Source organism: Microcaecilia unicolor, chromosome 5, assembly GCF_901765095.1.
Source record: "Microcaecilia unicolor chromosome 5, aMicUni1.1, whole genome shotgun sequence".
NCBI lineage: Eukaryota > Metazoa > Chordata > Amphibia > Gymnophiona > Siphonopidae > Microcaecilia > Microcaecilia unicolor.
Window position 1 is genome coordinate 161,435,022 of NC_044035.1, and position 27,157 is coordinate 161,462,178.

The 27,157-nt window shown below is 45.6% G+C and overlaps 1 protein-coding gene across 10 annotated transcripts in view; it reads right to left on the reverse strand.

Moving 5' to 3' along the window:
• SEC31B (SEC31 homolog B, COPII coat complex component) overlaps positions 1-27,157 on the reverse strand; it is a 277,304-nt gene that overhangs the window by 197,589 nt on the left and 52,558 nt on the right. For all 10 annotated transcript variants that reach the window (XM_030203516.1, XM_030203517.1, XM_030203520.1 and 7 more), the window contains 4 exons: positions 19,595-19,735; positions 19,313-19,455; positions 8,736-8,835; positions 5,693-5,854 (listed from right to left, as the gene is read on the reverse strand). In XM_030203516.1, coding sequence (XP_030059376.1) covers positions 5,693-5,854; positions 8,736-8,835; positions 19,313-19,455; positions 19,595-19,735 — 546 coding nt within the window. The remainder of the gene's footprint in view (positions 1-5,692; positions 5,855-8,735; positions 8,836-19,312; positions 19,456-19,594; positions 19,736-27,157) is intronic.

Consider the following 27,157-nt stretch of genomic DNA (forward strand, 5'->3'; position numbering starts at 1 on the left):
GAACAGGACGAAGGACCACTCGCTCCTTAGAAAATTCCAGAAATGGAGCCCTACAGGAAAAAGCCTGCAACTCAGAGACCCTCATAGCTGATGCAATAGCCACCAAAAACACTGTCTTAAGCGTCAAATCCTTCAAAGAACATGCTTGCAACGGTTCATAGACTGACTCCCTTCAAAAAAAATGGGCCACATCAGGAAGACTGGTGAAAGATTTTCCCCCAATCCAACCTCTGAAACAGGAAAGAGCTGCCGCTTACACCTTAAGAGAGGAAAGAGATAGCCCTTTATCAAAACCTCGTTGAAGAAAATCTAACATCTGAGGCACGGACGCCCGAAATGGAAGAATGCTAGCCTCAGCACACCAGGCCTCAAAAATTCTCCAAGTGCGAATATAGTTTAGAGAAGTGGAACGCCGACGAGACCGAAGCATGGTGGAAATCACTGGTGCTGAAAAACCTCGCTTAGCTAAACGGGCTCATTCAAGAGCCAAGCCGTAAGACAAAATCAAGCCGGATCTGGATGTAGAACTGGCCCTTGTACCAGCAGATCCCTGTAAACTGGGAGCCGAAGTGGAGACGCCACCGACAGACGTTGGAGATCCGCGTACCACGGATGTCAAGGCCAGTCCAGTGCCACCAAAATTACCGGTCCTCCGTGTTCCTCGATCTTCTGCAGGAGAAGACCTATTAGCGGCCAAGGAGGAAACGCGTAAAGAAGGTCGGAGGGCCACTGCTACAAGAGAGCGTCTACCCCCTGCTGCCCTTGCATCCCTTCGGCGACTGAAGAATCGAGGGACCTTCGAGTTGAGACTGGTGGCGAACAGATCTAGAACTGGAGTGCCCCAGCGGTCCACTATCAACTGAAACGCCTGAGCACTGAGAGCCCATTCTCCCGGATCGAGAGTGTGGCAACTGAGAAAGTCGGCTTGAACGTTCTTCACTCCTGCTACATGTGAAGCCGAAATGGCCGTGAGATGAACCTCTGCCCAGGCGAGGAGAGTCTCCGCGTCCCGACACAAGAGACGGCATCTCGTTCCCCCCTGACGGTTGACATAGGCCACTGCCGAGGCATTGTCCGAAAGAACTCGCACCGCTTTGCCTATCAGGAGAGGAGTAAAGTGCTGCAGAGCTAAGCGTATCGCTCTTGTCTCCAAAAAGTTGATTGACTGAACTGCTTCCAGATGAGACCAGAGTCCCTGGGTCCACTTGCCTAGGCAATGCACCCCCCAGCCTCGGAGACTGGCATCTGTCGTTAACGGTATCCACCGAGGCGATTCCAAAGGCATTCCTACTGTTAGATTCTTCATCCGCAGCCACCAAAACAGAGAGTTGCGTTCTCTGTTGCGGAGGGGCAGACATCTTAGTAGCGAGTCCCTCTGAGAGGACCATCGGGATAGAAGGGACCACTGAAGAGGTCTCATATGAAGCCTGGCCCAGGGTACTACCTCTATAGTGGCTGCCATGGAACCAATAACCTGAAGATAATCCCGAGCACAGGGACGCTGCTGCTGAAGAAAGTCCCGTATCTGAGTCCGGAGCTTTACAATCCTGGCCTGCGGTAGAAAGACTCGACCGATGTCTGTGTTGAAGTTGACCCCCAAATACTCCAGAGACTGAGATGGAACTAAACGACTCTTGGCGACATTTACCACCCAACCTAGAGACTACAAGAACTGCATCACTCGACCCGTGACGTGACAACTCTCTTGATAAGACTTCGCCCTGATTAACCAGTCGTCTAAGTATGGATGAACAAGAATCCCTTCTTTTCTGAGGGCCGCGGCCACCACGACCATAACCTTGGTAAAAGTGCGTGGAGCCGTCGCAAGACCAAAGGGTAGAGCGCGAAACTGGAAATGTTGTCCCAGAATTGCAAAGCGCAAGAACCTGTGATGTGCCGGACGAATAGGAATATGCAAATAGGCCTCTGTGAGATCTAAGGCTGTCAAATACTCTCCCTGGCGGACAGCCACTATGACTGATCTTAGGGTCTCCATGCGAAAGCTTGTGACTCTGAGAGCGCGATTGACCGCTTTGAGATCCAAAATAGGGCGATAGGAGTCTTCCTTCTTGGGAACCACAAAATAAATGGAATACCGGCCTTGCCTGTACTCGGAAGGAGGGACCGGACAGATAGCCTGAAGATCTAAGAGCCTCTGAAGAGTGTCCCGAACAGCCCTCGCCTTGAGAGGAGAGCGACAGGGAGACTCTAGAAAGGTGTCTGAAATAGGCCTTGCGAACTCTAAGGCATAACCGTCTCAAACAACCTCCAAGACCCACTGATCTGAAGTGATGTGGGCCCACCTCTGATAGAGCTGAGAAAGACGAGCTCCGACAGAGACCAGAGGAGAGGCCCTCGCACCTTCATTGGGTAGGACGGGTCTGGGATCTAAAACCTGGATTGGAGAAACCTGCTCCTCTACGAGAACCCCGAAAGGACTGAACCCTATTGTAAAAACGAGACCTGTGAGGTTGAAAACCCCGACCAGCCTGAAACCTACGGAAAACTCTCCCCGAACCTCGACCAAACAAAGAACCTCGGCCGGACAGACGAGGCCTATCTTGCGGTAGGCGAGGAACCTTAGCATCTCCTAAAGAATTAACTAACTTATCCAATTCTTCTCCAAACAAGAACGATCCTTTAAAAGGAAACTTACTCAACTTTGATTTGGAGGCCGCGTCCTCCGACCAACCTTTCAACCACAGAGATCGGCGAGCAGCGACTCCCAAAGCCAAAGAGAAGATGCTCGCAGCAAATCATATAGGGCATCCGCTAGAAAAGCCGCCCCGTCTCTATCTTAGCCACTTCTACATCGATAGCTTGAAGATCATCCGAAGGCCTGTCCAGGACTCTCTCTGCCCACCTAAAACATGCTCTAGCCACTAAGGACCCGCAAATGGCAGCCTGCACTGCCAATGAAGAAACATCAACACTATTCCTGAGCAGAGAATCTAGTCTTCTGTCCTGAACATCCCGAAGAGCCGTTCCGCCATCCACGGGGACCGTATTACGTTTGGTAACCGCCGACACCACTGCATCCACTACCGGCACCTTAAGCATAGCCCTATCCTCTTCTGGAATCTGATAGAGACGAGACATAGATCTAGTCGGACGAAAAGCCGCATCTGGAATCTCCCATTGCGCTTTAATAACATCCCAAATGTCCTGATGCATGGGAAAAGTTTTGGTTGCGGATCTAGACCCCTTAATCAAGAAGTCTACCTTACGGGTTTGAGCAACTGGCGGAAGATCATCAAAGTTCAAAACAGAGGAGACCATAGAAATGAGCTCCTGCAAGTCATCCTTATGAAAGATTCTAGCCACTGAAGGATCATCCCCCTGGGCAAAAGATGCAGCCTCAGGATCTGTAGAGGAGAGATTAGGATCATTCCAGATATTTTCTTCCATCTCCTCCTCCTCCTCTAACAAGGGCATCTCTTGGTCCTGCTCCGACCAAAAATCTAATTGCAAATCACCTTCTCTAGGCTTCTTAGCAGAGGGAACAGCTTTTTGAATTTCCCCTGAGACCCCTGCTCCTGAGCCACCCTTCTGCATAAGAAAAGCCTGGTACATCTGGAGAACAAACTCAGGAGGAAATCCCCCTGAGTGGTTCCCGACTGCACCAAAGCTTCTGAAATAGGATCTCCTGCATTATCAGTCCGAGAATCAGAGTGCTGATGCGACGGCAGAGCGACATTCAAAATGGCCGCTGTTCGCGCCACTTTCGTTGTGCCGGCCTGCAGAGGCGCGCCTGACCCCTCTGCAACCACTGAAGCAGACCGCAACGGCGAAGAAGCAGCAGCGTTGGAACTAGTAGCGGTAATTGGAGGAAGAGCCGGCCCGGAAGCAACGTCTAGTGCTGTACAAAACTTACACACGCCGGAGGCGTTAACCCCCCGACGCTGACAAACCACACAGCGTTTAAGTTTTTCAGTCATCTCGGAGACGTGCGTGCATGCGCCGTAGCGGTTCGCGCCTTTTAAACAAACTTCCCCAGACAGAAGAATGGCATCAATAAAGAAATGCTGAAAGCTAATCACATCTCTTTTTTTTTTTTTTTAAACGAGCTGCTAAAAATACACACAGACACAAAGCACTTAAGAGAGCTGCCTGCTCGTTAGTTTAAAGGGGAAAGCACTGCTTTTACTGCTTAAACTATACTGGCTGCCTCTCCCAAAGGCAAAACCCATTTTTTTTTTCCCAAGGGTAGCCCTTCCCTCTAAATTATATTATAATTTTTCTCATGAGGGAGATGGGGAGGAAAAGGGGGAGGGACCCGGGACACCCGAGTATAACATCCCTGAGGCTGACAAACCAAAAAAAAAAAGGTTAAGAACAAACAAGTCTCTAGAAAATCCTTGTGGCACAGAATAAAGAACACAGAGCAAATAGAAAAAATTCTATAACCTTAGCAAGAGAGACTAATGGGCTCACTTCTGGGAGACTGAGAAAATACTGAGGCTAGGGTCATGTGACCAGGGCTCCTATTGGCTCGCTAGAGTCAGAGTTTTTTTCTCAGTCTCCAACCTGCTGGAAGGCGAGCACAACCCATCAGTCCAATCCTGGGCTGGTCCGGAGGGATGCTAAGGAAAAAAGCATTGCATCTTTTTGTTAATTCCCTGGTTCATTCATTCCCAAAAACAATAATGTATCTGGATAAAGAAAACAGCCTGCATGACCATTTTCAAATATGACAGGTTCTGTTATGTGTTAAAGTTGAACCACAAAAAGGTTGCAAGCTCTCAATGACAAAATCAGTGGGCAACAAGAACATGCACCACTTTACATGGAATGCCTACTCATTGCCCACAGAAGTGACAGGATCTCCATCGTTAGGACAAGCCACATGACATTCCAGGGCTCTTTAACCACATTTTTTATGCATATTCAATGATTGCCGCCTTTCTGGCACAGATATCAGTAGCTTCTTAAAAGATATAGCCCACAACAGGCGGGACCATAAAGTTTATTCATTTATTTATAGTTCTGATTGATGGAAGACAAAGCAGTGTACAATCTACAAAAAAACATTGAAGGCAGGGAAAGAACGCCATTTTTCGATAGGAAAGAATAAAGCGTTCACACAACACAGACTAGAAGAACAAAACTGCAGTGGGCTACAGGTTGTAGTAGGAAGATAGTACTGACAACAAAACAAAAATCAGGAAGGGAAGAGCAGGATGACAGTCAAGTCAGCTTTCTGTCTAACTTTAGTACAGACTCTGCACAGAGGGGACTGTTTTAACAAATGGATTCTGGAAAGGACTCTGGTTATACTATTAGATTTGACCATAATCTAATACCATGGATCACAAACTGTTCTTAAAATTGGGATTTAACACTACCAGGGGCCAGCTCTTAAAGTGGTTAAGAACATAACAGGGTTTTGCCCTGGTCAGAATACTGGAATGGGATTTGTGGTGAGCACCAAGGATCCACCCTCTTGCCATCTCTACTTCTCACATGCACACTACAAGTGCACACACCACAGCTCTACCTCTCGTATGCACTCCATATTACACGGATACCCACCACAAAATAATATATATTGCTTCCCTGAAACTCATCCTGAATCCTCTTAACATTTTTTTCTAAGTGCCTAATCACAACTCTCAGCTCCTGTCACTTCACGGAAACTACATCAGTGAAGTTGATGATCTCCCTTTTTCTCACAACCCATTCGTAGCTGTACCTTGTCACACTGGCTCTGTTGCTGAGAATCCAAACTTCCACCCATAATGGAATATACATTTATCCAGCCATCAAATGAAGCAGCAGAGAACACAGATGGATAACGGGGGCACCACTGAACATCAAAACACCACTGGCTCCTGGTGGGCAACTCATAAACCACCTAGCAAAGGAAGAGATGTAACATTACACATTAAATTTATATTTGAATATGACAGAACAGTAGCAGGAATAACTTGGGTTTATTGAAAGAATGAACACAATCATTGCCCAGGATAAAGAATAAGAAATTAGGATGTGCCATCAAGCTCATCCTGCCTCCACCAGTGGTCAACCTAGAACTATTCCTTGTTGCTCATTCCTGGAGATAAGGGGAGATTTTCCCCAAGTTTACCTAGCTAATTATGGAATCTCCCTCCAGGAATTTCTCCAAACCCCTATTAAGCCCAGCTATAACAAAATGCCTTGACCACAGCATCTTCAAACAAATTTCATAGCTTAATACTGCACTTAGTGAAAATACACTTTCATAACTGTTTTAAACCTGCAACTAGTTAGTTTTTATTTAAATGTCCCCTAGTTCCAGTATTTTATTAAATGATAAATAACTATTCCCTACTTATCTTTTCCACTCTGCTCATCCTATATAGTAATTCTCACCTCCAACAGGATGTGCTTGGGACCGTGCCTGCCGGAAGTGGGCTGCTAGGCAGGCACGCACTGACATCAGTGACAGACAATTTGGCAAAGCAAAACAATCTGAGTGCTGGCCATTAGGACACAGGGTTGATAGGAGAGTTTTTAAAAGACTGAAGGAACCGAAAGTGTTAAATGGGGGGAGGGGGGGAGTTCTGAATGACTGAAAGACATGAACATTTGGGAAAGGAAAACAATCTGAATGCTGGCCATTAGGACACAGGGTAGATAGGAGAGTTTTAAAAGACTGAAGGAAACGAAAGTGTTAAACTGGAGAAGGGGGGGGGGGGGGGGGGGAAGTTGTGAATGACTGAAAGACATGCAAATTTGGGACAGGAAAACAATCTCAATGCTGGCCATTAGCACACAGGGTACATAGGAGAGTTTTAAAAGACTGAAGGAACCAAAAGTGTTCGGGGGGGGGGGGGGGGGGGGGGGGAGGGAACGACAAGTTCTGAATGAATGAAAGAAATGAAAATTTACGACAGGAACACAATCTGAATGCCGGCCATTTGTACACAGGGTAGATAGGACACTTTTTTTTTAAAATGAAGGATGTGAAAGTATTACATCTTGGGGGAGGGGTGAAGAGGAAAGCGGTGGGGTATCCGGATACTGGGCGTTAGGGCCATGGGGGTACATAGACTTTTGAAAGCCTTAAGGAACCCAAAGTGTGGGAAGGAGGAGGAAAAGGAGGGGAGGGAACGGGGTGAGGGGGCCCTGTCACACACTCTCATTCTCACACATACACTGTCACACAGACAGTCTCACTCTGTCACACACCCGCACATTCACTCTGGCTCTCTCTCTCAAACATACACACTCCCAGGAAAACCTTGCTAGCGCCCGTTTCATTCGTTCCAGAAACGGGCCTTTTTTACTAGTTATTTTATAATCCTCTATCATATCCCCTCTTAGTTGATTGTTATAAAAAAAAAAAAAAAAAACTCAAAAGGCCTATTCTGTTTAGCTTTTCTTCACAAGGGATCTGGTGTATCACCCTTCCCACACTTATTACCTTTTCTGTACCTTTTCTTGTTCCACAATATTTTTTTTTTTAAAAAAGATGATTTTATTCTACATTCATAACATAAATTTTTTTTTTGACTGCCACTAGCTAAGAATTCCAATATATTGCCTGCAATGACTCTACAGTCCTTTTCCTGGATGGCGACTTTTAATACAAAACCCACGACTGTACCTATAGTTGAGATTATTTTTTCCTATGTGCATCATTTTGCACATGCCATTCTTATGTTTCAATTTTCATTCAGTTGCCAAGTTCTCCAGCCCCTTCAACAGTTCCTCACAAACTGCATGTGTTATAACTAGGGCTGTACATTTACAGGCAGATGATCAAAAGATCCGCGCTGTTCCAAACAGCGCTCTAAAATAGCACGAACAGCACGGGGCGCTATTAGACCTATGATCAGAGATAACTGCGCTGCTTAAATTTGCATGCATCTCTGATTATGGGGTAGAAGTGCAGGAGATTTGTGCCTGAGCATGCGCTCAGCACAATCCTCCCGCAATTGACAGATGTGGGCTGCAGACCAATGAAAAGAGAAGGAAGCCCATCTTTAAATCGGAAGATGGACGTCCTCAACTGCCCTGTTGCAGGGACGGCCAAATTTCAAGAGGTTGTCAGAGGTATAGCGACGGGGCAATTGAGAACGTCCAAAATTTGGACGTTTCTGTAATGGGCAGTTAAGGACGTCCAAAATTGTATGAGACTTTGAGAAACACGTCTTTCTCATAGAAACATCCAATTTTGGACGTCCTTAACTGCCCATTGCAGAAACGTCCAAATTTTGGATGTCCTCAACTGCCCCGTCACAGAAACGTCCAAATTTTGGACGTCCTCGACTGCCCTCGCTGGCAGGTTTGCTGTAGGGGGGAATGGGGGCCTGCTAGAAATAGGGAAAAGACAGTTAAGTCACAGCAACAAGACTAAGACACAAGTATCCATGATGAAATCTTCAATAAATTATTTCCAACAACATCATATGTCTCCTTGAATTGGAAGGCTTTTTGTGCACCCCTACTTTTTCTCGTTTCAACTTTCTTTAAATACCGTCCTGTAAAAACAATGTGTAGCCTTCACAACTAAGGACATGTACAAGTTGATGTTTATTAAAAAAAAAAAAGTTATAAGGTTGCTGCATAAATATGTTCAAACTCACACAAAAAACTGTAGGACTCCTCTGGCTCTAAAGCTGAGGGCAAAATTGGTTATAGAGTTGCTACTATGATGTGGGCTGGCATGCTATATCAAGCCATTTGTATTTTCTTTAATGCCAATAGGACCAGACCCTTCTTCGTGCATCCCAGAGGAACCTGCTACCTACCTCTCCACTGCAGGGATTCCAGCACAGTATACGGTTGTCTTTTGCACTGCTGAGCAATAGCTCTGGGTCTGCCCGACACCATGAAACAGACAGAACTCCTCTGAAAAGAGGTCACACAAACAAGATAATTCATTATTAATACATGTCTCGACTCCCTTCCTGCTTAATGGAATATAAAATTTTGAAACTGTGTTTTATTAATTAAATAACTAGTAGCACCAAAGTACCAATACACAATTTGGTCAGAGAAAATTGCATTCATTGGCCAGAACTGTGGACCAAGGGCTACATTGTGAAGCATGCAAGGAGCCTGGAAAAGAGGCCAGGTCAGTTCAAAAATAGTGGTGAGATGCTGAGAAGATCCAATAAATGAACCACAGGAATGTCTGTAAAAGAATTCAGAGATCATAAAATAAACCAAGAAGCACATACAAGATATGTACTACAGTGTCAATACTCAACGCTCCTCAATACTCAGAAACGGCTCCTCACCGGTTAAAACTGCCTGTTCGGGGCTAACCGGTCATTTTCAGCACCACTTAACTGGTTGTTTTTAGAAGTGGCTAACCAGTTAACACCAAACTCAAAACCGACTATTTTAGTGGCATTGTGGGGGCGCAGTCAGCACTTAGCCAGTTAAGTGCTGATATTCATAAAAGTCAGTCCTATCTACGCGGTAACCCATAGCTGGTTATCTGCTGAATATCACAGTTAACTAGCTACATTTTGTCTGTCTCTGCAAACCTGGAAAATCAATGCCGGTGCCCGGACATGGCCCAGCATTGGGCTTAACGCTGATCAGCAAAATGCTGATCGCCACCGGCTGAATAACCAGGCCTGAAATTTTTATCTACACACATTCTAGAAGCTTTATATTTATTTCTTGTGTAGGTCATTACTTTTATCTGCAGTCAGTAGGTCTCCTATCATAAACAGGAAATCTAAACTTAAAATTTAACCCCTCAGAGAGGTCATCACATGGTGCAAATGCTACACAGTAATCCTGTGGCTCATCTGTATATAAACAGACGTCACAAGCGTATTTCTTACATAGGGGCACTCATCAGGGGTGCCCCATATCACATCTTTTTTTTGATCTGGTATTGGAACAATCCTCGTTTATTGAGCGGATAACTACTGGCACATTTAAACTTTCTACTTGCAGACAATGTCTTCCTGTACCTTACTAACCTGGAGTCTAGTCTGCCACATTTGCTCACACTGATGAACAATTTTGGGACCCTATCTAGATACAAGATCAATTGGTCCAAAACGGAGTTAATGCTACTTAATATTTATTGTACAAAGGAACTGGTATCCTCCTTTCCATTCCATGGGCAGCTCAAAGGATTAAAGTACTTTGGATATTAGACTTCTTCCTTCCTTTTTGTAGGACTAAATGAGAAAATTTATAAAGAAAATCCAGGAAATGTGCTGCTGCTACTACTACTACTACTACTACTATTTAGCATTTCTATAGCGCTACAAGGCATACGCAGCGCTGCACAAACATAGAAGAAAGACAGTCCCTGCTCAAAGAGCTTACAATCTAATAGACAAAAAATAAATAAAGTAAGCAAATCAAATCAATTAATGTGAACGGGAAGGGAGAGAGGAGGGTAGGTGGAGGCGAGTGGTTACAAGTGGTTACGAGTCAAAAGCAATGCCAAAGAGGTGGGCTTTCAGTCCAGATTTAAAAGTGGCCAAGGATGGGGCAAGACGTAGGGGCTCAGGAAGTTTATTCCAGGCGTAGGGTGCAGCGAGACAGAAGGCCCGAAGTCTGGAGTTGGCAGTAGTGGAGAAGGGAACAGATAAGAAGGATTTATCCATAGAGTGGAGTGCGCGGGAAGGGGTGTAGGGATGGACGAGTGTGGAGAGATACTGGGGAGCAGCAGAGTGAGTACATTTATAGGTTAGTAGAAGAAGTTTGAACAGGATGCGAAAACGGATAGGGAGCCAGTGAAGGGTCTTGAGGAGAGGGGTAGTATGAGTAAAGCGACCCTGGCGGAAGATGAGACGGGCAGCAGAGTTTTGAACCGACTGGAGAGGGGAGAGGTGACTAAGTGGGAGGCCAGCAAGAAGCAGATTGCAGTAGTCTAAACGAGAGGTGACAAGGGTGTGGATGAGGGTTTTGGTAGAGTGCTCGGAAAGAAAGGGGCGGATTTTACGGATGTTGTAAAGAAAGAAACGACAGGTCTTGGCAATCTGCTGGATATGAGCAGAGAAGGAGAGAGAAGAGTCAAAGATGACCCCAAGGTTTCGAGCTGAGGAGACAGGGAGAATGAGAGAGCCATCAACAGAAATAGAAAACGGGGGGAGTGGGGAGGTGGGTTTGGGGGGGGAAAATGAGAAGCTCGGTTTTGGTCATATTTAATTTCAGGTGGCGTTGAGACATCCAGACAGCAATGTCAGACAAGCACGCTGAAACTTTGGTTTGGATGCAAGGTGAGATATCAGGGGTAGAAAGGTAGATTTGGGAGTCATCAGCATAGAGATGGTAGGAAAAGCCATGGGATGAGATTAATGAGCCAAGGGAAGAAGTGTAGATAGAAAAGAGGAGGGGACCAAGAACAGAACCCTGAGGTACGCCGACAGGCAGAGGGATAGAAGTAGAAGAGGATCCACCAGAGTGAACACTGAAGTTGCGTAGGGAGAGGTAGAAAGAGAGCCAGGAAAGGACAGAGCCCTGGAATCCAAGTGAGGACAGGATATCAAGGAGTATGCTGTGATCGACAGTGTCAAAAGCAGCGGAAAGATCAAGAAGAATGAGGATGGAGTAGAGACCTCTGGATTTAGCCAGTAATAGGTCATTGGAGACTTTAGTAAGCGCAGTTTCGGTTGAGTGGAGAGGGCGAAAACCAGATTGTAGTGGGTCAAGAATAGCATGTGAGGAAAGAAAATCAAGGCAGCGGCGGTGAACAGCACGCTCAAGTAATTTGGAGAGAAAAGGAAGGAGGGAGATGGGTCGGTAATTAGAGGGACAAGTAGGGTCAAGTGAAGGCTTCTTGTGTGACCACAGCATGTTTAACGGCAGTAGGGACAGTCGCAGTGGAAAGTGAGAGGTTGAGAATGTGACAGATAAAAGGAATAAGAGCAGGAGAGATGGCATTAAGAAGGTGGGTGGGAATGGGATCAGAGGAACAGGTGGTACATTTTGAGGAAGAAAGGAGAAGTGTAGTTTCCTCAATAGTAACTTCAGGAAAGGAGGAAAGGGAATGAGGGGAAGGAGAGAGAGGGGAATGGACTAGTGGAGGGAGAGGTGGTGAGGTAGAGAAAGCAAGGTTTATCTTTTGAACCTTGTTGTGAAAGAATTCAGCAAGGGTCTGAGGAGATAATGAAGGGGGAGTTGGGGGAGGGGGCACCTTGAGGAGAGAGTTCAATGTGGTGAAGAGAAGTCGAGGATTAGAGCCGAGAGAGTTGGTCAGTTGGATATAATAATCCTGTTTGGCACGTAAAAGAGCAGATTGGAAGGAGGTCAGCATGAACTTAAAGTGTAAGAAATCAGCAAGGGCCCGAGATTTCCGCCAGAGGCGTTCGGCGGAGCGGGTACAGGAACGTAGGTAGCAGATATTAGAAGTCAGCCAAGGTTGGGGTTTTGTACGCCTTACGGGGCGGGTCATCAAAGGTGCAAGAGTGTCTAAGGCAGAGGATAGAGTATTGTTGTAAGAAGAAACAGCCTCATTGACAGACGTGGATGGTGCCACAGTAGAGAGGAGGTTTGAAACATGGGAGGATAGAGATGAAGGGTCAATATCGTGAAGATTCCTAGATAAATTAGATAAGATAGGATGGGACTGGGAGGGAGGAGATTTAAGTGTGAAAGTTATAAGATGGTGATCAGAGGAGGGAAGATCAGAGGCAAGGAAACTAGAAGGTGAACAGTTGGAGGAGAAGATGAGATCAAGACAGTGACCATTTTGATGAGTGGGGGAGGTGGAGCATAGTTGGAGATTAAAGGAGGACGTTAAAGCGAGTAACTTGGAAATATAAGAGTTGGAAGGATCATTAGCAGGAATATTAAAGTCACCAAGGATGAGAGAGGGGGAGGAAGGATCATGGAAGAAGGCAAGCCAGGCGTCAAAGTCACTGAGAAAGGATGAAAGGGACTTATGAGGGGGACGATAAATGACCGCTATTCGAAGAGGCAGAGGAGAGAAAAGGCGGATAGAGTGGACTTCAAAGGAGGAAAAACAGTGAGATTGAGGTGGAAGAAGGGGTTGAAATCTGGAGGAGGGAGAGAGAAGTAGTCCAACACCGCCCCCACGGCCAGCAGGGCGAGGAGTATGTGAAAATAGACAACCGCCATGGCACAGGGCTGCGACTGAAGCAGAGTCATCAGGGCAGAGCCAGGTTTCTGTTATAGCGAGCAGATGGAGGTGACGTGAGATAAACAGGTCCTGGATATAGGGGAGTTTGTTACAGATAGAGCGGGCATTCCATAGGGCGCAAGAGAAGGGCAGAGAAGAGGAGGGGAGTAGAGGAATACAGATGAGGTTAGAGAGGTCACGGTGAGATCTGTAGAGTTTGGATAATAGTTGGTGAGGAGGGCCAGGATTGGGATTGATGTCACTAGCTGAGAGTAAGAGAAGGAGTAAAAGAGAGCGGAGGAGAGTAGGAGAGGTGTGGCCACGAAGGCGAGAGGTATTTAGGTGGAATGGGGAAGGCAAAATGGAGGGAAGAAAGAGACGGAGATTAAAAGCCAAGAGGGAGGAAGAGGGTAGGAGAGAAGGTGAGGTGATGAAGTCAATGGATGGGAAGTGAGTTCCTGTAGCGGAGAGAGGTAGGGGGTGAGGGAAAAGATTAGGAAGGGACAGAGCTAGGAAGAGAATGTGAATAGGAGCCATAAACGATTAAGGTACTTTAGCAACTGGAAAAAGATTAGATACAAAGAGAAAAATGCCCAGCGCGCCGTTAGGCGCGCGGCACCTAGAGCAGAGGCCCTGAGTGGATCGGAGTGGACCTGGGTGTCACCCCGGAGAAGGCTGTAAGGATATGCAGATGAGCTGCAAGTCCTCCACAGCACCTGAAAGGCAGCTGGTGGTAGAGCTGGGCACCTCTCAGCTGAGGAAAGGCTTACCAGGGGTTAGGCCGAAGCCAGCATTCCTCCCCCTGACGGTCGGCTGCTCTTGGTCTCCTCTTTGGCTCACTTGGTAGGGAAGGCTAGAAACCATAAAAGTTGTCGATTGCACCTATCTTGATGTATTCTATGTATTCTAAGGGTATGCTTCCAACATTATAGAAAACTTTAGAGAATAAACAGATTGATAAACTGTAAATTGATTTCTTATGGAGTGGCTGTAAGCCATGCATTGCCTTGGCTACTTTGCAAAGAAATAAGGAGACCGGGGGCGGGGGGGGGGGGGGGGGGCTAAATTTCACTCACTTTTACCCAGTGCTTTTTTTGTAGGAAAAAAGGTACCGGTACTGATGATGGGCGGGGTCACCATCTATGGCTCCACCCCTATGGTAGCCACACCCCTTATTCCAGCCATGGCGCATATAAACAGGTATCTCTGAAAATACTATACCAGTATAGGAGAAAAAAAATATAACCTGTGATTTTTTTTTCACTATAAATAATTTCTATAAGCTGTTACAGCTTCAGTATACCCAGTGCAAATTAAGACAGCAGATGTAAATTCTCAATTTGGACATATTCCAAACACTAAAATGAAAATAAAATGATTTTTTTTCTACCTTTGTTGTCTGGTGACTTTATTTGTCTGATCATGTTGGTCCCAGTCTCTGATTCTGCTTCTCTCTTTCTGTTCCCTTAACTCCGTTTCCAGGGTTTCCTTTCAAATTTATTTCTTTACTTTCCTCCTTTCTTCTTCATTTCTTGCCCTACATCCATATGTAAAAGCTGGGTCCTATGCAGACTTCACTGGAGGAGGTATAGAGTGGATCCAGCTTTTGCCTATTTTCTCCATCCATGTGCAGTTTTTCTCCTCTTTTCCCTTTCCCTCATTTCTATCAGTATGCATCTCCTTCCTCTTTCTTCCCTTCCCTCCATCCATATGCATCTCCTTCCTCTCTCTTCCCTCTCATCCATCCATGTCCAGCTTTTTTCCTCTCCTAACCCTCCATCCATGTTCATCTCACTTCTTCTCTCTTCCCTCCCCTCCATGTCTAGAATTTCTCCTCTCGCCCCTAAATCCATGTGCCTCTCCTCCTGTCTTCCCTCCCCTCCATCCATGTCCAGCATTTCTCCTCTCCCCCTCCCCTCCATGTTCATCTCACTTCCTCTCTCTTCCCATCCCTCCATCCATGTCCAGCATTTCAACTCTCTTCCCTCCATCCATTTGCAACTCCTTCCTCTGTCTTCTCTCCCCTCCATCCGTGTCCAGAATTTCTCCTCTCTCCCCTAAATTCATGTGCATCGCCTCCTGTCTTCCATCCCCTCCATCCTTATCCAGCATTTCTCCTCTCTCTTTCCCTCTATCCGTGTGCATCTCCTTCCTCTGTCTTTCCTTCCCTCCAACATTTCTCCTCTCTTCCCTGCCCTCCATTCAATCCATGTCCAGCATTTCTCCTCTCTACCCTCCATGCATGTGCATCTCCTTCCTGTCTTCCCTCTCCTCCATCCATGTCCAGCATTTCTCTTGCCATCCCCCCATCCATGTACAGCAACTTTCCTCTCTCCCCTGTTTTTCTCTCCCATCCATGTCCAGCGATTCTCCTTTGCTCCTATCCTCCCCTCCATGTCCAGCGATTTCCTCTCTCTCCCCTGCCCTCTTCTCCCAACCATGTCCAACAATTCTCCTGTGCCCTCCCCTAACCATCCATGTCCAGTGATCTCTCTCCCCTGCCCTCCCCTCCCATCCATGTCTGGCGATTCTCCTCTGCCCTCCTTTCCATATCCAGCAATTCTCCTTTGACCCCTATCCTTCCCTCCTATTCATGTCTAGTGACTCGCCCCAGCCTCCACCTGCCCCCTTATTCAGCCCCCAAATTCCAGTTCCAACTCCAGCCCCACCTGCCCACCCTCAGCTACCCGACAGCCCTCTTTTCTGTTCCTGCTGCCGCCCTGCGTTTAAATCTTTTATTTTACCTCAAGTCGCAGTGGTGGCAGCAATGAAAGCAGCAGGCTTGCCTCCAGCCTTCCCTTCCCCGTCTCGGTGTCCCACCCTCGCAGAAACAGGATATACATCAGAAGAAGGCGGGACCCAGTTTTCTCTGTACCCAACTCCTGCCTCAAGTTCTTAGCGAGATACAGCCTCCAAAACTGAACACAGTGCTCTAAGTGATATCTCACCAATATCCTGTATAGAGGTATTATGACCTCCTCCTTTCTATTCAATATACCCCTCACTATGCATCCTTCAGGCTTTAGCCACCTGGACTTTGTAAAGGTTGCCCAAATTTGGGTATGAATCCGAGATCCACATGCAAACTAAGTACTTAATTTATACTAATTTGGACTTTTGCGTGGATTTGCCTTCAAACTATTCTAAAATGTTGTGCCCACAAAGTGTCTCATGCACTACCCAAAAAGGGGCATGACCATGGGTGGTGTGGGTGTGTCAGGGGAGTTTCAAAAATTTCAGCGCAACTTTATAGAATACCAGAGCTACGCGCCCAACTTGCATACCAGGATTTACACCAGGTTCTGCGCTAAATGTTATTCTATAAAGGGTGCTCAGTCCTGAACATCCTTTATAGAATAACGCTTAGTATGCATTTTTCTCGGCATCTAACTTTGAACACCATTTACTGAATCTGGCCCGTAACGTCTGAGGATCTAAAGGTGCTGGTTTTACACCCCAGATGCATCAATCTGCACTTCTTTGCATTCAAGATAAAAAGGTCTGGTTGAATGATTGACAGTTAAAGTAATCAAAAAAGAATAGCAGTTTTAGTATTTAGCAGTTCAACCAGTGAGAGGAACTTTTTTTTTTTTTTAAGTGTAGAAGATGGATTTAGAGTTAGACAAGGCCTCTAGTAAGCCAGAATGCAGAGGAAACAAAGGTAGAACAGCTTAATACCTAATATATTTACATTTTTGTGCGTTTAAGATAACTTTCAGACATGCGGTGCTGCAAATCACAAGTGTGCTTCCAAAGCCGGCTCAATAGGTCTTTCCAACTAACCAGATGTAGTCCCCTCCCTTAACCACACAGTTCTTTCTAAGCATCAGGTACAACAGTAAACCAATGTACTGTGAATCTGAGCTCCAGCACTTACTACTGGAGGAATTCTGTGCAACTGAACAATTTTTGTGCAGAATTCAGTGCACACATGCAAAATTCTGCAGAGGCAGAGGCAATGGCTTTGCAGCTTGGCCATCTTCCCTGCAGTGGTCAAGAGATGATGGTGCACAGCTGCATCCTTCTCCTCTGCTATCTTGGTCTCAACTGTTCCTTTAAACCATGGAACTGTATGGAAGCCTGTGCAGGTTAAAGGAACAGTCGGCCCAGGATGGCAAAGGAACAGCCATGTACCACCACCTCTTGCTGCATCATCAGGGGGGAAGGGGAAGTGGCCGAGTAATTGTGGATGTAGGCATCATGGAAGGAGTGGAGGCTGGAGAAAGCTGGATGTGCTTTTTGTCATGGAGGAGGGGAGGCTGGAGAAAGCAGGATGTGCTTTGTGCCATTTGGAGGGGGGGGGAGGGGAAATATGCCAGGTATCCAATAGTTACCCCAACTTCTGATGGAGATAGGATGCTAGAATCAATGGACCTTCAGTGCTTACAATGAAAGCTCATAATTATAAGAAGCTGACCTTTTCTTTTCCTTCACCAAATCGTATTTGATATAAAAAGATTTTTCATGGGCCTTTTCCCTATCAAACTGCATGGATATGGAATTCTTGGCCTTTGAAGATCAGATTAGAATCTAATTATATATGGTTTAGGAAATATTTGAAAACCCATCTATTTAAATCAGTAATATATCGATAACAGCTTTTAGTTAACTGTAAGTTTATTTTGGATCGTTGCTCCTTCTGTTTATTGTAGCTTGTAGCACCTGAATAGTTTTTAACTTATTGCGATCCGCATTGTATCATTTACTGGAAATTGTAGAATATAAGCACTGTACTATTATTATACATGTTAAAACCTTAGTGACTGAAGCACCCAAGCAGTGCTTATTTATCCAAGATGTACTGAACCAGTCAGTTCTCCAAAAAGGAAAACATAAGCACATGCAGTGGGACCACTATTACGATTCTAGCTTGAAGAGAAGATTTTGAACCTAAAAAGGCTCATCTGAATGCACTTTTTAACAATCATTCTGATGATGCTTTTTCAGAGAAAGGTCCCATCTAGGAGTGTATCAAAGCTTAGGTTTCCAACTTCTTGTCCCTCTTCACAGTATATTAGACTACCATACTCTTGTGTGGCAATGAGCTCTTCCAGTCCCTAAGCTACCTTAACATAATAAAGTGTACTCGCTTTTCAATAGAGAAATGTGTGGTCTCCCACATTCTGCTGAATACATCCTAGAAAAAGAATGGACAGACACTCTCACCAACTCATTAGGAGCATCCAAATATTAAAGAATCCTAAGAGATGCCCTGGCCTCATCTTCAACCTAAAACTCAAACACCACGACAGACGAGTCTTCAGGTGGAGACATACCTAATTTGTGATAGGGCTCTGATGGGAGGTCAACTAACATTTTACTTCAGAAAATTATTCCTCCGACAGGTAAGAAGGGCCCTGGAGTTTTCAGACTGACACTCTAAGAACATGGATTCTAAATACACAAAAGAACAAGCCAGGTCTGGAACTGAAGACAGTATAATGCATGAATCCTTGGGTCTCAAAGACAAATGAGATTAGGGAACTGGGAGTTCACATTTCCCTTTCAGAACTCAGTAATCTGTTCAGCAAGATGTCTTGAGTTGTCAGGCTCGTGCTGAGAAGTATCACCTAATCCTGTGAACAAAGTTCAATGCTTGGACCTTGATATTGTTGATATGTGAAGCAAATGCTCTGGCAATCCTCCTATCTAACTCAGTCTCAAAAACCACTGAACAGAGCACTGGATTCAATCCTGCAGGAAACTGGATATCCTCCACTTTTCTTTGGAGGTTGCTGTAGAGACCTTCAACTGAACCTCTGGTATCTACAGCTGCAGCATCAAGTCCACGTGCAACTGCTCTGAATGGTATGGAACCACCTGCATCCCCTGATTCTATGAAATGTGTGAAGAACCACATCGATGACTCAAGCCTATGTTTAAGGCTCATTACCAACCCTGAATCCTTACTAAAGTAATATGAATAACATTTATTATTAAATCTGTGAAAATTAACTATGTTGATATGTGAAAATGTCAGTTTGCTTTGGAAAAAAATGTATCCAACAAAGATACTTGGTTCATCTATTTCCACATTTTTTTTTTACTACACATCTTTTCAGAACCTAATCACTTGTGTCTATGCAACACACTGCTTACTCACACCTATTGCTTCCAACCTGAATAATATAAATGTTATAACAGAAACCAAACTTGAAATTTGACATTTCTCCATCATCATTTACTCACACACCAATTATTGAAGTGATAAGTGTTATGACAAAAGGGCCACATTTCTACCTGCAAAAAAAAAAACAGCTAGAAAATTACCTTGTGTGGTTCTCTAGCACCCTCAGAGGAGAGGTGGCAAATCTCAAGTCCCACAGTTGGATAACTGGCATGCGATCATCTTCAGAAGAAAGTACCAACTGGGTGGCCACTTCTGGGTGCCACATCATTCCTGAGCAATGCATCTACCAATGCAGGAAAGCAAAAAGTTAAATTATTATTCCATTCCCTGCCTTTCCCCCTAGTGCTGTGTTCTCTCTTCCCCTAGTCCCCTTTCCCCTCACCACAATCACTTCCCATCCCATTTCGTTACATTTTGCTCACCTTGTTGCTGTGGTCACCAATTTTGATGATGGGTTCATTCTTCCGGAGATCCCACAACACAGCCTTCCCACTGGTGTGAGCCGAGGACAGGATGTGCTGCACCTGACTATTCCAAGATACCACACTAATGTCCTCTGGAGGCTGCAAAGTGAGAAGAGGAAGGGTGTAGTACAAGGCAACTTTACAGTCTAGGGATTCTCTCACTCCCTCTTGAAGAGGGATAGTGTTCAGATAAATTATACCACTCATAACACAAGAGAGAAGACGATCACCAGGGCTGAGTCAGAAGTCAGTAAAAATGTACCAACTCTGACCCAGCTTCTTCCAAAAAAAACAAAAAAACCCTACATAATATATGCCAAATTTATCGTTTATATATATATATATATATATATATATATATATATATATATTTTCCTGAATCTAAAAGTACTGGTGAAACTTATAGAACCAGTAGGAGTCCAAGTTGGAGTCGGACAATAGAAAAATAGACATGTTGTAGTCGAATCGAAGGTTTGGTGTACTGATTCCACAGCCTTGTTAATAACCCAATGCAATAACTCTTTAGCTTCTGGTAAACATATATATTCTAATCAATAATACATATTTTGTATATCAGAGGGGGAAGGCAATAGGAATGTTGAAGAGGGAATGAGAAGACAAGAAAAGCCAGTAGGTAGATGACAAGTGACTAGAGTGTGAGAGAAAGGGAGACAGTAAAATCCAATGGGTCAATATAAATGCAGAGAACAATTAAAAAAAAAAAAAAAAAAAAGAGTGTGTGTGGGGGGGGGGGGGGGGGGGAGAGAGGAGGGATTTAAAAAAAACAAAAGATCAGTACCAGACAGATGTAGAGAAGGAAAAGAAGAATACATGAGGAGAGATAGAAAGGTAAACCTAGAAAAGAATTTGGGAGAAAACCGACACATGGAAAGTTGAAAAGAGACTGGGACCAGCCTAATTAGAAAAATAAAATTCCCTAACAATGGTAGAATAGACTTTTTTTAATTTAGTACTTTAAGGACTGATATGTGCCTGCTTTGTAAAAAGTACATTTTTTTTCTAACTTTCATTTTGCAAAGTACAGGAGAAAATACATTTCTGTTTCTCTTTTACCAATATTGCCCTGCTTATAGAGTCTGGATTTCTTGGGCTGAGGGGAGGGTGGGTCTCCATTTCAGTTTTTGTCTGCATGTTTCTTGTGATCCCCTATTTTGCATCAGGTGAGGGTCTGTCCAAATTCTACATGTGCAACTGAGGTGAAGGATTCTGCTAGTGTATGATGTCTGTATAGCAATCTGCAACCATCCAGCTTGTTCCAGTTTCCCATTAGCAGGTATAATGGTGCTCTAGGCCCAGTGTAATATTTATAGCACTGGCTTTTCACAGCTGGATTAGGACTGCTATGGTGTTGTAAGTTTTCTGTATAGGTTTTAGGTGTCTTTTTGCAAGTTTTTGTGTTATTTCATAAACAGTCTGGCACTATTTGAAAGTGGGTTCTGGGGCAAGGGCTGCCTTTGGTGGCCCTTGTCACCAAAAATAAAAAATGCTCAGGACTAATGGACTTCACATCCTGTAGAGCAGTGCTTACCAAGTCCAGTCCTGGAGTAACCCTTGCCAGTTATGTTTTCAGGATATCCACAATGAATATGCATGAAAGATTCGCATATAATGGAGGCAGTGCATGCAAACCGTTCATGCATATTCACTGTGGATATCCTGAAAACCTGACTGGCAAGGGGTACTCCAGGACTGAATTTAGGAAACACTGCTGTAGAGTCACCACACAAACAAAAGTCTTTCTGATTTAAACAAAGTCTACCAGTGGAAGGAGTGTTCCTGCAGTGGTCAGAATTTGAATAATTTTACTTGCAGTTAAGAAAGGCTGCCTGCTCTGGCCGGACCCAGGACCTCTGCTGCCTCCCGCCTCCTGATGTAACTTCCAGTTTTCCTGTAGGTGGACACAGCAGAGGCAGCCTGTGTTAATCTTTGCCGGCAACAGTCACTGCACCTGAGCGACAATACCAGCACTGCCACCTGCTCAACATCGACCAGAACCTAATTTAAAAAGATCTGCTCCTCCTGATGTCAAAACCTGGCTGGCAAGGTACTCCTCTGCTTAACCAAAGCCTAGTTCTCCAACTGGGTTAGAGCTGCTTCAGAAACCAGTGCAGGAGCTGCACAGAATGACTATCGCCATCAGCTGCAGACAGAGAAATACTGAGCATCTAAGGCTGCATGGTGCCCTTTTAAGGGTGAAACAGGAAAAAGTAGAGGCTGATGAAAATGACGAATCCACCACTGGAGATAACGTAAATAAACCGCCACTCTGTCAGTGGCGGTTTATTTGTGTGTGACTTCTGATCAGCCCGACTGCAATACAGACTTTCGGTTTGACATGAATTATCCATGTGACCCCTGATGTAGGCTATACGACGAAACACGGACCGTGTCAGGTCCCTTAACATTTGCATCAACAAAGCGTTTCTCCACAACATCTCCAGTGGTGGATTTGGCCTTTGATCAGCCTCTACTTTTTCCTGTCTGGTCTTTGACGTAAAGGTTTTGCCGTTTATGTTTTGGCCCTTTTAGGGTGAAGAACGCAGAACTTTCTTTCCTCCGTCTTCATCCGCTGGGTGACTAGCACAACTCACAGGCTCCAGACTAGAACATGCAAAGGAAACCGTTATAATTCCCATATACACTGAACCACCACAGAGCAGAACCTGTATGGGCAGCATTAGTACAAACTTCTCACACTCACTGTTCTCAATTTGCCTCATTCATATCGTCCGACATCACCATTACAAATGAGAAAAAAATATATTGTTTGGTTTATAATGCCCCCTCGAGACTCCTCTACTAAGCCTTTAAACTTACACTAATCATAAGCAAAAGGACAGTACCGAGTTTTATGGACATCTGTCACCAGGAATCTAATCGTAAACTCACCAATACAAATCAAGTCACCAAATTCAGATCATTACCAGAAAACATGCTAGTTCCTGGAATTTGTCCATTGCATATGCCACGTTCCAGACAACTATGCAATCCTCCAAGGACAGGGTACATTGGATATATGTATCCCAGCAGACACTAAATGGGAAAACCTAACTATAATTGCTTTTGTTAATGCAATGCAAGTGACACAAGAGGGGGGGTCACGTGATGCTGGCAGGCTGAGAGGACACTCGCAAGCCCTGCTCTGCTCCGCTCCACATTTCTCACCTGCAAATTTATCTACTTCTTCTACCCCCACCGGGGCGTATTACATCTGATTCTGCGTAGAACTTCTTGACTGCTGCGGGGTGACGGGGCATGCCAGAGAAAACGCCGAGCGAGCTGACAAAGCAGCTCACGGCTGTGCTCGATGACCGACTGTCGAAGTTACAAGCGTCGGTGGATACTATAAATGAGAACTTGGAGAGGCAAGCGGTGCGCCTCCAACAAGAGGAGCGAATCAGCCAACAGGAGGATAGATCGGAGACCTTAGAAGGAAGAATGGCGGCGATGGAGACTTTGACAAAAACTCTCTCCCAGATGACAGATGATTTAGAGAACAGAAGCCGGCATAGTAATATCCAGATTATCGGCCTGCCGGAATCTGTACAGGACAGGGACTTAAGGGATTTTGTTTTCAGATGGCTGCCTGAACACTTAAAGTAGAACACTTACAAGGCCAGATGCGTGTGGAACACGTGCATTGAGTGGGGGCTGTTAGATATGCTGATCAGCGCTCGAGGCCGGTATTGGCCAAAATTCTGGACTACTCTGACAAAGAAAGGCTAAAGCAAGCATATAGGGTGGCCCGGTCAGTGGATTACAACGGTGTGCGCATCTTGTTGTTTCAAGACTATTCGGCTCGGGTATCAGAGCAGAGGAGGCGAATGGGGCAACACTGCAAGATTCTGCACGATAAAGGGATTCAATTTGCGTTGCTGTACCCAGCGCGCGTGACACACGACAAGACGACCTTATTTTTCACTGACCCTTTGGATCTCAAAGCATTCATGGACAGGCTTTAGCAGAGCGCTGTTGACCAGAGGGATCATTCTGAACTGAGATGTATGGACCGGGTGAGGGGAGAGTTGTATTTGACATTAGCAATTTGGAATCTGAGGATCTGGACTGTTAGAGAGCACCAGGGGGCACTGTAAATGGTGGCCGTGGTACGCGGAATTAACACTGGGGCAACAGGGGAGTTGGACCTATGGACTGTTGAACTTTATTATTGAGTTGGCTGCTCGGCTATGCTGAGCATCGAGGAGCCAGTTTGAGAAAATTACCCTAGGCACTGTTGCCGTTCTTACTGCTGTGATAAGGATGGGGGTGAGCCTTGGGTGGGGGGAGGGGTAAGGGTTTTGTGGAGGCGGGTGAGGTATGAATGTTGGGGGAGTTGTTTGGGATTTGTTTTGGGGGCAGATGGGTTTGGCTGATGGAGAGGGGGGAGTGAGGGGGGTTGGGGGAGGGGGGAGTTGTAATTGAGGTCGGGGTATGGGGACAGGGGTGGGATGGCGGGTCTCCACGAGAGGGAGGATGGCTAATGAATAGATGAGACATAGGGTTTGGGGAGGGAGGAGAGACATTAGAGGGGCCTAGCTAGTGGGGCCCATCTGACTCTTTTGGATATGGACCATATGTGGGTAGTACTCAAGGGAGTGGAATGTCTCTAGCAAACCTTAGAATTCTCATTTTGAATGTAGGTGGGATCCACTCCCCCATGAAAAGAGCAAGACTTTTACAGTATTTAAAACAGTTGAAGGTAGATGTGGCACTATTACAGGAGACTCACGTAACAGGTACAGAGCATGTTAAGCGGTGTAGGGATTGGGTGGGGGAACTTTTCTTTGCCTCCTTTAGTGGTCGCCAGAGAGAGGTGGCGGTATTGATACAGAAATCCCTGGCTTTCAAGTTACATGACATTACTCGACCCTGAGGGGAGGTGGGTAATTGTCACGGGCATCTTTCAGGGGGCAAAGCTAGCTTTGTGCAGTCTTTATGCTCCGAATGTATATTCTCATAAATTTTTTTACTCAAGTTCGTTCCAAGTTGGCGGCGTTGGATGAATATCCCATTATATTGGGTGATTTCAATATCACAAGTGACCCATCCATTGATTGTAAGCCACCTAGACAACCCTTGAAGGAGCATGCCCATAAGAGAGTTAACTATATGATTGAGGAGCTGGCACTGGTAGACCTATGGCGCCTTCTGCATGAGGAAGAGCGAGATTTTACTTTTTTTTCACACCCACATCAGGTTCATGCTCAATTGGACTACGTGCTAATATCGGGAGCGCTGCTGAGTGATGCGCAGCAGGCGTTTATTGGAGAGGCTGATGTGTCAGATCATGCCCCAGTATGGGCTGACATCTGCTGGAATTCCAGGATGAGGTCAGTTCGGTGGCGTATGAATTCAGCGCTGTACCAGAGTAATGAGTTCAAAGTTTATCTAAGAGAGGCCTGGCAGGAATACGAGGCTGAGAATAGGATGGAAGATGTTGGGTCGCGGGTATATTGGGAGGAAGCCAAGGCAGTTATTAGAGGGAAACTTATTGCCTATACAACATCGGAGCGCAGGAAGCAGGATCAGGATTTAGTGTCAACTCGGTGATGCGCGCTGGAGGTATATGGCTCGTCCGGGGGAGGAGAATAAGCGAGTTTGCAAGGAGATGCAGAGATTATTGAATGCACAAGCTCTATATAGTATCAGACTTTATAAGTATAGGCTCCACAGGTGGGGCAACAAGACTGGGAAGTTATTGGCATCCCTGGTTAAGCCACGTTATGGTAAAGGTTATATTGCTAGGCTGAAAGATGCAGGGGGAAGGTTTATTAGCTCTCAGGAAGCTATACCGGGCGAATTCTCGCGATTCTATGCTTCTTTGTATGAATCAGGCTTTTATCCAGGCCCTGAATGCAAGGCTTTTTTCCAGCATTTGCAGCTTCTGAGCCTGACTTCAGAGAAAGTAGATAAGGTAAACGCACCTATAACGGGGAGAGAGGCACAGGAGGTGATTAAGCACTTGAAGCTGGCAAAGGCACCAGGTCCGGATGGGCTGGGAACTGAGTTTTATAAAATTCTGCAAGATTTTTGTATACCCTCGTTTATAGGAATGTGCGATAGTATTCGGGACTCTCAAGAATCATGTTTTTATTACTGTGCTGCCGAAGCCAGGGAAGGACCCGGAGTTGGTGGGATCCTACAGGCCTATCTCATTAATAAATCAAGATCTTAAGATTCTGGCAAGTATTCTGATTAATCGTTTGGGAGAGTTTCTTCCCTTGCTGGTGCATCAGGACCAAGTTGGATTTGTCAAAGGGCGCTTTGCATCAGCTAATATTTTGAAGGTTTGCAGGATTTTGCAGGAGGGGCGCATAGGTCGGGGAATGCCATAGTGGCCAGTTTAGATGCTGAGAAGGCTTTTGATAAGGTCTTATGGGAGTATATGTTTTGGGTTCTGCAACGATTTGGCATTTCAGGAGCCTTTTTAGACTGGGTGCGGGTGTTATATAGTAATCCAACGGATCAACTTCTTATCAATGACGCTCTTACAGCCAGCATCTCTCTGGGGCGCAGCTCCAGACAGGGGTGTCCTCTCTCCCCACTGTTGTTCGTTTTGACCCTGGAGCCCTTGGCTGCTCGGATACGACAGGAAGGGGATTAGAGTGGGTACAAATGAGTATTGCGTCAACATGTTTGCGGATGACATGTTACTGCTGCTTGATGACGCAGCGACTTCGTTACCTGCAGTGATGGAGCTATACGGATGTTTAGAGTCTTTTCAGGGCTGCGTGTTAATTTGGGGAAATCTGAGGCTCTGGCTGTCTCGTCTCCCTGCTTTAGCACTACATTGGCGGATTTCCCGCTGATTTGGACCCGCACAGGGATTAAATATTTGGGAATTTATCTTAGTTCGGATTTTGACTGGATGTACAGGAAAAATGTCATAGAAAAACTGGAGGCAGTTCGTCGGTTGTGTGTACAGTGGAAGGATATACCGGTAGATTTTATGGGTTGCATAGCGCTGGTTAAAATGGTGCTACTTCCCAAGATATTATACCCCTCTAGATGCTCCCTTTGTGGGTGGAATGGCGAGAGGAGGGGCTATATCGCACCATGGTGTGTTCATTCATTTGGCATGCTAGGCATCCTCACATTGCTTTTGCTAAACTGTCTAGATCCAGCAGGCAGGGAGGTTTACGCCTTCCAGATCTTAGGATGTATAATGTGGCAACTCTTTTACGATGGATTCACGAATGTCACTCTAACTACTCCAGGTAAGCGCCACCGGGTTTTTGGCAGGGGTGGTGCGCTCCCTTTGATGTGCTTTCTGTCTTAGGAAGTCGGCGGAGATCTTATGGGACAGGGATTAACAAGAATCCATTTATTACAGCGCTGGAGAAAGCATGGAAATGGTGGAGAGGAATTATTGGGGGTGCAGGGAAAGGATACCCGTTCTTCTCCCTCGTAGACAACCCTGGGTTCCCAGCTGGGCAGGGGCAGGGGGCTTTCTGCTCATGGGCTCGAGGAGGATGCCAGTATAAAGGACATTTATTTTAT